This window comes from Heloderma suspectum, chromosome 10 (assembly GCF_057233095.1).
Source record: "Heloderma suspectum isolate Gila_16-S chromosome 10, 16-S_ref, whole genome shotgun sequence".
NCBI classification, from domain to species: Eukaryota; Metazoa; Chordata; class Lepidosauria; order Squamata; family Helodermatidae; genus Heloderma; species Heloderma suspectum.
This window is the reverse complement of record NC_139467.1, coordinates 19,671,900-19,683,736: the sequence shown is the minus strand read 5'-3', so window position 1 is coordinate 19,683,736 and position 11,837 is coordinate 19,671,900. Positions and strand designations below refer to the sequence as shown.

General features: G+C 49.8%; 1 protein-coding gene across 1 annotated transcript in view; it reads left to right on the top strand.

Annotated features, from left to right (window-relative positions):
- The first annotated feature begins 8,489 nt into the window (after positions 1–8,489).
- LOC146337899 (leucine-rich glioma-inactivated protein 1-like) overlaps positions 8,490–11,837 on the top strand; it is a 29,265-nt gene continuing 25,917 nt past the window's right edge. Inside the window, exons 1-2 of the mRNA XM_084814374.1 lie at positions 8,490–9,303; positions 11,141–11,212. Coding sequence (XP_084670500.1) covers positions 9,113–9,303; positions 11,141–11,212 — 263 coding nt within the window. The 5' untranslated portion in view covers positions 8,490–9,112. The remainder of the gene's footprint in view (positions 9,304–11,140; positions 11,213–11,837) is intronic.

Below are 11,837 nucleotides of genomic sequence, written 5' to 3'. Positions count from 1 at the left end.
CCCTAAGCACCTTCATCATATCTCCCCCTTCCCCCTCCAACAGAAACATCCACACACCCAGCTGGATTGAACCACACACACAGACACACACACACACACAGTGGTGTAGTGGTAAATTTGGAAATGCAGGAGCTCATAGGGACAGTCTCCGAGGGCAGTCCAAAAATTTCAGGCAGCTGTGTCGATCCAGATCAACAGACCAGTTCTAGGAGTTTTCATCTCCACCAGGAGCACATCTTTGGTAAAGCAAATAAGTCTTAACTGCCCATTCCGGACCAAGGCATCCCAAATACTTTGCATTCTAACATGGAACAATATATTCCATGTTATTCTGGGTGAGGGGATCAGGGCGGTGGTGAACGCCTCCCTTGAGGAGGGAGTGATGCCATCAGCCCTCAAGGAGGCAGTGATAAGACCGCTCTTAAAGAAGCCCTCCTTGGATCCTCAAGTTTTGAACAACTTTCGCCCAGTCTCAAATCTGCCATTTTGGGGCAAGGTGATTGAGCGGGTGGTGGCGGTGCAGTTGAAGGCACACTTGGAAGAAACTGATTATCTAGACCCATTTCAGTCGGGCTTCAGGCTTAGGCATGGAACAGAAACAGCCTTGGTTGCCTTGGTAGATGATATGAGGAGGGCTCTGGATAGGGGCGAATGCTCCTTCCTTGTTCTCCTCGACCTCTCAGCGGCTTTTGATACTTTTGACCACGGTATCCTCCTGGACCACCTGGAGGGGTTGGGCATTGGAGACACCGTATTGCGGTGGTTCCAGTCCTTCCTCTCCGGCAGGTACCAGAGGGTAGCTCTGGGAGAGGAGGTTTCGGACCCATGGCCACTTACTTGTGGGGTACCACAGGGTTCCATCCTCTCCCCGATGCTATTTAACATCTATGTGAAGCCGCTGGGGGCTATCATCAGGAGGTTTGGGGTGCAGTGTCATCAATGTGCGGATGACACGCAGCTCTACCTCTCATTCAAATCTTCACCAAAGTTGGCTGTAGAATCCCTGTCCAAATGTCTGGAGATGGTGAGTGGCTGGATGGGGAGGAATAAGCTGAAGCTGAACCCTGACAAGACCGAGGTACTTTTGGTGGGAGACAAGAGGAGGTTGGGGGATGTTGACCTGGTGTTGAATGGGGTATGGCTACCCTTGAAAGACCAGGTCCGCAGCCTGGGGGTCATTTTGGACTCCCAGCTGTCCATGGAGGCTCAGGTGTCAGCTGTGAGCCGGACAGCGCTGTATCAACTCCATCTGATATGGCGGCTGCGCCCCTTCCTTCCCGACCATCTGCTCCCATCGGTAGTACATGCCCTGGTCTCCTCTCGTTTAGACTACTGTAATGCGCTCTACGTGGGGTTACCCTTGAAGACGGTTCGGAAACTGCAGCTGGTACAGAACGCGGCGGCTCGCCTGATTAAAGGCAGCCGCCGGCGAGATCACATCAGTCCAGTGCTGAAGGAGTTGTACTGGTTACCAGTTGTTTTCCGGGCCAAATTCAAGGTGTTGGTTTTGACCTTTAAAACCCTATATGGTTCCGGCCCAGCCTATCTTAAGGAGCGCCTCCAGCAGCACCAGACAGGCTGCTTAACAAGATCAGCCTCAGATGGCCTTCTCTCTGTCCCATCAGCAGGACAGCTAGACTGGTGTTGACGAGGGAGAGGGCCTTTTCTGTGGTGGCCCCCACTCTGTGGAACTCCCTCCCTAGGGAACTCCGCCATGCCCCCTCTTTAATGAGCTTCCGTCGTGCATTACAAATGTGGTTGTTCAGGCAGGCATTTGGGGTGGGTTAGGGTATTTTAGAAAATGTTTTTATTGTAGAATTTTATTGTTTTAAACTGTTTTATTGTACGCTGTACATCGCCCAGAGTGGCTGGGTGACCAGCCAGATGGGCGATTAATAAATTTAATAATAATAATAATAATAATAATAATATATTGTTGCTTGGAAAATTCATTCCCCACACAGCTGCAGTGAGGATCGCAGCTAAGCTCAGAGGGAACAGGGGATTCTGAGTGGGGTGGCAGCTAACATCAGAGTCCCTGCTAATGAAAAGGTGCTGGGGCTGCATCCCTGCGAGCCCTGCCTCCACTACACCACTGGTGAGGATAAAATGGAAAGACAGGCAGAACCATACATGCTGCCTTGGACTCCTTGGAGGAAAGGCAGGATATGAATGCAATAATGTAAGCATAATAATGTGTTCAGATTAATTTGTAGCCATGCTTGGACAACTGAGGGATATACCAAGGATCCATGTCAGTGGCAACTAGAATGATAAAACTCACACAGCTGTCTTGCTCTACTTGCTTGTAAAGCATGTCGCAAGGAGAGGTTCCAACAGATTTTTGAACACATTTAGATTGGAATGAATTCAAGAATCATTCCATAAAGTTGCACTGGGGCCAGTTCCAGTTTTGGAGCAAAAGGACACAGAAAATCTCAGTGAGAAAGAGCATAGATATTGATGAAAAATATAGCTTGATTCACCCTCGCCCTGGCAACTTTGCACCTTGTTAAGTGATACCTTATCCACCCTTGTCCTCCTAGCAACCATTTTACATTTTACCCTAGTTTTCTGCTGTCAGTACAAATGTCTCCTCTATAGGCTTAACAGGAAGGTTGATGCCTTAGAATAGATAAATGATGAGATCAGTAGAGAATGTTAGTTTTTATTTTCCTGGGAGAAGAGCAAGGAACACATAAGGATGGAAGAGTTTCATTATAAATCTCATTTAGGAAGACTTAGAAAACAATTCTGGATGATCTGTTGTTAAAAATGCTGCATGGGCCCATTTTGCCACTTAGTCATGAAAAGGTATAACTTATAAGACTGTGAAAACAAAGCCAGGACAGAATGCAAAAACGCCTCGCCTCAGCTGACCTGACCAGTTTCTAGCAGCTGTGGTAAGATTCTGGTATTCCCTTGTTTGTTGTGTTTGGATTCTCATATTAGATATTATTCTACTTGTTTTTGTGTTTAAAAGGAAAGTTAAATAATTGTTAAGAAATGTGTCTCCTGAGTCTTGATAAATTTAACATCAACACAATATCTCTGTCAAAACTACAGGAGCTGCTATATTCTCACAATAGTTTCCTGAGCAACAGGGCTGGCCCTATCATTAGGCAGAATGAGGCAGTCACCTCAGGCAGAAGAAGCTGGAAGGTGGCAGCAAAGTATTGGAGGGAGCTGTGACCCAAATGGCCTGCCCTACACCCCCAAAGCTAGCCTGCTGCCTTCTAGAACAGTGGAGGATGTGGTCCCATCATTATTATTGAGGAAAGATTCAACTGCCAGTCCAGTCAGCCTTTGTATATGAAAAGGGAGGGTGCGCCATCTTGTCCTCTGCCTCAGGCAGCAACGTTGTGGGCCAGCTCTGCTGAGCAACCTAAGGTGAATATAAGCAATGAAGATGACTAGGGGACTGGAAACAAAGCCCTATGAGGAAAGACTGAAAGAACTGGGCATGTTTAGCCTTGAGAAGAGAAGACTGAGGGGAGATATGATAGCACTCTTCAAGGACTTGAATGATTGTCACAAAGAGGAAGGCCAGGATCTCTTCTCCATCATCCCAGCATGCAGGACACGGAATAAGGGGCTCAAGTTACAGGAAGCCAGATTCCAGCTGAACATCAGGAAAAACTTCCTGACTGTTAGAGCAATTTGACAATGGAACTAATTACCTAGGGAGGTGGTGGGCGCTCCCACACTGGGGGCATTCAAGAGGAAGCTAGCCAGCCACCTGACAGGGATGCTTTGACTTAGATTCCTGCATTGAGCAGGGGGTTGGACTCGATGGTCTTGTAGGCCCCTTCCAAGTACAACCCTGCTATTCTATGATTCTATGATAAGTAGAGGGGGAGCTGTAAAAACCTACCCATGGGAGGCTTCTCAGGCAGTATAATTTTGTGGGTACCTTGCTTCTCCCCTCCCTCACTCCCATTCTCTGTCTTCCTGGGTACACTTACAGCTGATTTTACCCTATCTCTGTTTTGGTTACCACAAACACACCTTCATCCGTTAACAGGGATTTGTCCCAAACCAGATGTTCCACAGCTATGGGCAGCTTTTCCCTAAAGGTCACGTTTTTAAAAAGCTGCTCTGAGACCTTTTGGCTATTAAGTGCGAGTAGTCTGGTTCCATTTCAGTCTGGTTCCATTTTGGTGCCCCTCCCTTTTGTACAGGCTTGTCTTGTCCCATAATGGTCCCCAGTGCCCAAACCCCGAGGCTGGATGGTTGAGGGAACACAGGTCCAGCCTCACTTCACTGGGGCCATCGAAGATCAATAGATCTAAGAGGTGGCCAGTCATGTCTTCAAAGACATTAAATACTGTGTCTAGGTATGTTTTGGAAGCAATGTGCTCATAGGGTGGTCTGGTTGGAGTGTTAGCAGGGGGAGATGGCTGGCTCCAAACCTGACGGGTCCCTAAGAAACTGCCCTCAGTGTGTGTGTGCATGTATGCGTCTGTAAGGGGGTCATTGGAGATGAGGTGAGAATTTTGTTTTGTTTTTTTTATGAGGATATACCAGATTTGCACATTCTTCCATAACCAGGATGGAAAGAACTTGAGACTTTAAAAACAGCAACAACGTGAAAGTAGGAAAAAGCAAAGTGGATAGATTCATCCATCCAGGCAGAGGGCTTTGAGTGCTTAGCTCTTAAAAAGCCTGGGTTTTAATCCCTGTGCATTCAGCCATGTTTGTGGCGCTCAATTAGGATTGCCACCTTTTTTTTTCTGGCAGGCTCCTCATCTTTAACAGCTACATGAAAGGCAGGTACAACATGGTTAGCATGGTTCTCCATGCTAAGAAGAGCTCTACCTTTTGAATTCAGCCAGTGAAGATGGGTGAGAATGTGGTTTGGTTCTTTGTCTGATAACAATTTACCAAAATTTGCAAACTTCTTCATAAACAGGATGGAAAGAAGTTGAGATTTAGATGGACTATTTGCCCACCCCTACCCCTTATATTATGACCGCGGTGGCTTAGTGGTTAAGACGCTGAACTGCAGACTGGAAGGTTGGCAGGTCAGCAGTTTGAGACCCGAGTGCTGCGTGACGGAGTGAGCTCCCGTCTTCAGTCCCAGCTTCTGCCAACCTAGCAGTTTGAAAGCAAGAAATTGCAAGTAGATAAATAGGTACCGCCTCAGCGGGAAAGGTAACAGCGTTCCGTGCACCTCGGTGTTCAGTCATGCTGGCCACATGACCACGGAAGCGTCTTTGGACAGCGCTGGCTCTTTGGCTTAGAAACGGGGATGAGCACCACACCCTAGAGTCAGACATGACTGGTTGGGGACACCTTTACCTTTACCTTTTACCCCTTATATGCCAATGAGTTTCCTCTCACTTATCAGTTGGCAGCAGCAGCACCAGGCAGCCAGGCCTGGAAACGGATGCTCCAATACCCCACAATGCCCCTGATGTAGCATCACTCCAAGGCACTGTGGGAAATTTAAATCACGGACTTCAGAAGCAGCAGTGTTGAGCCAGGACAGAGCTCTGGGGCTCCAGCAGCTGTCCAAGGCTATCCCATGCAGATGCTAAGCCTGCCTGGAGAGTCCTGGGTTCAAATCTACATTTGTGGTTTGGGGTTCAGTCACTATCCCAAATTGGGTGCCCTCCAAAAGTTTTAGACTTCCAGTGCGAGTGTGGTGTAGTGGCTAGAGCGTTGGACTGGGAGCTGTGAGATCCAGGTTCTAATCCCCATTCAGCCATGGAAGCTCACTGGGTGACTTTGGGCCAGTCACAGGCTCTCAGCCCAACCTTCCTCACAGGGTTGTTATTGTGAGGATAAAATGGAGAGGAGGAGGATTATGTACTCTACCTTGGGTTCTTTAAGGAAGAAAAAAAGGTGAGCTATAAATGAAATAAATAACCTCCCATCAGTCCCAGCTAGCCTGGCAAAAGATCAGAAATTCTGAGAGTTGTAGTCTAAAACATTTGAAGGGCTGCACTAGTCTCATATATCTTGTATTTATATATATATATATATATATATATATATATACACACACACACACACACACACACACACACATATATATATATAATCTTGCCTTGAGCTCCTTGCAGGAAAAGAGGGATACAGAACTGGGATAAACCAAATAAACAGGGGATCTTCTCACTCCTCTGAGATCTGCTCTCACCCATAGTGCCTGAGATCAGCTTCCTATATGGTTTCTATAAAGGGGGTGGTCCCTGCTGTCCTTAAGGAGGCAATAGTGCGGCCACTCCTGAAGAAGCCCACTCTGGACCCAACACTATTAGACAACTACCGCCCAGTCACAAATACCCCTTTTCTAGGGAAGGTACTTGAGAGGGTCGTGGCGGACCAACTGCAGGCACTCTTGGAGGATACTGATTATCTAGACCCATTGCAGTCTGGGTTTCGTCCTGCTTACCGGACTGAATCAGCCTTGGTCGCTCTGACCGATGACCTTTATTGAGAGAGGGACAGGGGGAGTGCAACCCTGCTAATTCTGCTCAATCTCTCATCAGCTTTTGATACCATCGACCATGGTATCCTCCTGGATCGACTCCATGGGATGGGTATTGGAGGCACTGTGCTACAGTGGTTCCGGTCCTACCTACATGGCCAATTTCAGAGAGTAACATTGGGTGACTATTCCTCGGCCCCTTGGCAATTGAGCTATGGGGTGCCACAGGGTACCATCTTGTCCCCAGTGTTGTTTAACATCTATATGAAGCCTCTGGGAGCGGTCATTAGGGGATTTGGAGCTAAATGCCATCAGTATGCTGATGACACGCAGCTCTGTCTCCCTGTGACATCTGAATCAGGAGATGCTGTGCAAGTCCTGAATCAGTGCCTAGACTCAGTAATGGGCTGGATGAGGGCCAATAAACTGAAGCTGAATCCTGGCAAGACAGAAGCCCTGTGGGTGAGTGGTTCCTGTGTCTGGGAGATTGGATCATTGACTGTTCTGGATGGGGTTGCACTCCCTCTGAAAGATCAGGTCTGTAGTCTGGGGGATTCCTAGATCCATCATTGTCTCTGGAGGCCCAAGTGGCCATGGTGGCTCAGAATGCCTTTTACCAGCTTCGACTGGTTCGCCAGCAACGGCCCTGGACAGGGATAGCTTGACCACGGTGGTACAGGCATTAGTAACCTCAAGACTGGATTACTGCAATGTGCTCTATGTGGGGCTGCCCTTAAGGCTGGTCCAGAAGTAGGGATGGACGAAAGTCACTTACCTGATCCCAAAGCTTGCTTCGCGGTGGGGGGGAGGCGCTCCGTCCCTCCCTCCGAAATTCTGGGTGGGGGGGAGGCGCCCCATCCCTCCCCACCGAAATTCTGGCTGGGGGGGAGCGCCCCGCCTCTTCGGCCGCGAAAATTCTTCTCCTGCCAGGACGCAAATGGCGGCGGCCATAGCCGCCACCGTTTGCTTCCCTGGCCTGCAGTCAGCCATGATAGGCTACGTAAATGTTTACGTAGCCTATCACGGCTGACTTTGGGAAAAAGAAAAAAAAAGCGCATACACAAATGGCGGCGCCCATTGGCGCCACCATTTGCGTTCCTTATTTTGGCACAGGGAGTCTACGTAAATATTTACGTAGACTACGGTGAAAATAAGGGCAACGCGCCCTGCCTTTTAGAGGTCAGGCAAGCGCCAACATTGTGTTCCTTCCGGCACCTCCTGAAGACATTGTTATTTTGAGAGGCCTTCCTTGCATGACCAGCCATGGTTTGTTAAATTCCACTTTGTTGGGGTTTGTCTTTTTTTAAAAAAACGCTTTAACTCTTTTAACCTGTTGTTTTATTCTTTTACCATGTTGTTCGCTGCTCCAAAATCTTCTGATGTGGAGCGGTATATAAATATTGTAAATACATACATACATACATACATACAGCACTTCTGTAAGAAAAACATACAAATTGAGTGTCACTTGGGATTTGCAATGATTGCACATGCGGCGCCCTCCCCTGTCCCACATGCGCACGTTATGTGTATATGCAGTGAAGCCAGAGCTTCTAAGCGCGCACACACATGCATGCAGCAGGAAAGCTTCACACGGGTTGTATATTATTCCCTTAGAGGAAGTCTGGAAACATGTGAACTTGTTCCCAGGCCCTACCATTAATTACTACCTCCTTGCCGTTGGGATGATGATGATGATCACGCATAGAGACAGTAGGGTATAGTGGTTAGAGTGTTGGACTGGGACCCAGAAGATCCAGGTTCTAGTACCCACTCCACTATGGAAGCTCACCGGGTGACTTTGGGCCAGTCACAGACTCTCAGCCCAACCCACCTCACAGGGTTGTTGTTGTGAGGATAAAACGGAGGCGAAGGAGGGTTATGTAGGCTGCCTTGGGCTCCTTAAGGAGGAAAAAAAGGTGGGATATAAATGTAAGAAATAAACACACACACACTTTCCTTCCTATCTCATTTGCCTCCCCACTGTAGATTTGTCCCTGGGCCAGCCAGGAGTCTGCATTTCTATTGGCTGGCAGTTTTGCGTGCGTGCGTGCGTGCGTGCGTGCGTGCGTGTGTGTGTGTGTGTACGCGGCACTGATGTATCTGCAGAGACAAGAGCAGAGCAGAGAGAAAGTGGGAGAGAGAAAGAAAGAGGGAGAAAGGGGGAAAGGTCTAGATTCGCGACTACATTTTTGTTGAGACAGATATAGATAGATAGATTCGACACCAACAGAATTTTTAATTAAAATTTTGATCCATTTAATTAATTGACTAACACACACACACATCACCACCAGGCAAAGCGGGATAGATTCTGAGCAGCCACGTAGGAGGCAGGTAGAGCGGGGTGCGGGGTGTCAGAGGAGGGCGGCCCGGAAGCGGCACCGTTTCGGGGGAGGCCTCTCGCCCCCTCCCCGGCGGGGTGGATGGCGGCAGGCGGCGGCTGGACCGCGGCAGGCGGCGCTGGTGCCTTGGACGCCGCATCCGAGACCGGCGCGGGGATGGACCCGCGGGGGCTGCTGCCGCTGCCGCCGCGTCTGGATTAGAGCCAGTCTGAACGGCGGCGGGGTGGGTCCGGCGTGGGGGCTCCGCTGCGCGGCTTGCGCGAGGAGAGGAGGCGGCAGCGAGCGAGCGAGCGAGCGAGCGCGCCCAGAAGAGGCAGCCGGGCTGAGCCGGAGGATGGGCTGGCGCTTGGGGCTCGGCGGGGCCGGCGCCCCGCTGCTGCTGCTGCTGCTGCTGGCCGGGCAGGGCGCCGGCCGGAGGCCCTCGAAAAGGAAGTGCCCGCAGGGCTGCAACTGCACCAAAGACTCGGCGATGTGTGAGCGGGTCAAGGAGATCCCCCGCGAGCTGCCTCAGGACTTCATTTCCCTGTAAGCAGCCCTCCATCCTCGGGGGTGCGGGGGGGGGACTTGGGGATCTCTTGCCCTCGCCACGAGGATCTTTCATCTCCCACCCCCCCTCCCTGCTGCACACACACACCAAATTATTGCCCCTTCCTGCATATGACTGCCTCCCTCTTCCTCCTCCTTGCTGCACACACACACACACCAAATTATTGCCCCTTCCTGCATATGATTGCCTCCCTCTTCCTCCACCCTGCTGCACACACACACACTCCAAATTATTGCCCCTTCCTGCATATCATTGCCTCTCCCTTCCTCCGCCCTGCTGTGCACACACACCAAATTATTGCCCCTTTCTGCATATGATTGCCTCCCTCTTCCTCCTCCCTGCTGCACACACACACACACACACTCCAAATTACTGCCCCTTCCTGCATATCATTGCCTCTCCCTTCCTCCTCCCTGCTGTGCACACACACCAAATTATTGCCCCCTCCTGCATATCATTGCCTCTCCCTTCCTCCTCCCTGTTGCACACACACACCAAATTATTGCCCCCTCCTGCATATGATTGCCCCCTCCTGCATATGATTGCCTGCCTCCTCCTCCCTGCTGCACACATACACCAAATTATTGCCCCTTCCTGCATATCATTGCCTCTCCCTTCCTCCTCCCTGCTGTGTGCACACACCAAATTATTGCCCCTTCCTGCATATGATTGCCCCCTCCTGCATATGATTGCCTGCCTCTTCCTCCTCCTCCCTGCTGCACACATACACCAAATTATTGCTCCCTTCCTGCATGGAGAGGGTGGCTGGGCAGCAAAGGGTTAAAGTATCTAGGTCAGGGATGTTTCATTTTACACATGCTTCTGGATGATTCTCGTTCATGGAGGGAGTCTTGAGTAGATCGGGGTCCTTGGGGCCAGTCAGTGCTCGGCAAGGGGAGATGAAATCTACACACACACACACCATTTTAGCCAAACTGTGTTTCTCTCCCCGGACCCGTCAGCTTTCCAAAAACAGGACCTACGGGGGCTGACACAAAAAGGTCAGGGGGCAAGGACCCTTCTGCCAGTGGCTGGTGGGGCCAATCTGAGGAGAGCCTGGAAGTAGGTAGGTTCCCACCTATGTTCCCCAGCAACTGGTGCATATAGCCATGCTGCCTCTGATCCTGGAGATAGCATATAGCCATCTGGACTAGTAGCCATTGTTAGCCTTCTCCAGGAATTTGTCTAACCCCCTTTTAAAGCCATCCAAATTGCTGGCCATCGCTACATCTTGTGGTGGCGAATTCCACAGTTTAACCATGTGCTGTGTGAAGAAGTACTACCTTTTATCCATCCTGAATTATCTGCCAATCAGCTTCATGGGATGGGCCGGAGTTCTAGTATTATGAGAGAGGGAGAAAAATGTCTCCCTCTCCACCTTCTCTACGCCGTGCATAATTTTGTGCGCCTCCATCATGTCTCCCCTCACTCACCATAGGAATTCCAAGGGTTCAACAGCAATGTGTACTCCAGGAAATGTGGAGATCACCCCCCCCCCCATGTGAATTAACCTCTAGCTGCTGCAGAGAGGTGGGCAAAAAACATAGGCAGATTTAGTCCCAGTTACTGCTCTTGGTGCAGCAATGAAGAAAAAGCGGAAAGAAACCAACAGCGTTAGGGCTCTGAAAGGCTGACCCTGGCTGATTTCTCAGCTTCTTAGCAGGCATGCTGTCAGGGTTGGTACTCAAGCTCCTTCAGGCTGGGCAGGGTTGATTCAGGTGCTGACTGGGCTGATGGGGCCATCCCTCTTGGGGCCCTGAAGCTGGCATCTTCCTTCACAACACCCAGCCCTCTCCTCTCTCTCTTTCTCTGCAGGTCACTCATTCGCTCAGGATTCAGTGAGATCTTAGAGGGTAGCTTTCAAGGGCTGCCATCTCTTCGGCTGCTGTAAGGATCCTGATACCTCAGTTGTGAGTGGTGTATGAGTGTGTCAAAGAGTGTGTATGTAGGGGTCCATCTTGTATTTCTGTGTGGTACTTGGGAATCTGTCTCTCGGTTTACAATCCAACTCCACAACCAGAGTGTCTGTTTATACATCCTGTGAGTGTCAATCCCCTTATGTGAGCTGAGCACTAGTGAATTTGCACTGTTTCACTGATTCTTACTTTGACTGAGTGAGCAAAAGAATGTGGTGTGGACGCTTATCCATGGTTTGAGGTGTGGAGAGTGTGACCTGGTTTGCACAACATGCTGCAGCTCACTGTGGGTTATTCAACCCATGATGAGCTGTGGAGATTTTACATATGTAACCCCTAGTTGGGGGTTGTCATGTCATCCAAACCTGGCCATCAGGGGTAGGGTTGTTTAGCCCTTGCATAACCCCTGATGGTCGGGTTCAGACGACATGACAACCCCCTGATTGGGGCTTGCATATTCAAAATGGCGGTTGGGATGTGCTGGGGCTTCTTGAGGTTAATTAATCCACAAGAGGCTGTTGTGTCATGTGAACCAGCTCTACATGAATCCATCTGTCTATATCTAACTACCAGTCACTGCAATGTTTCATTAATTT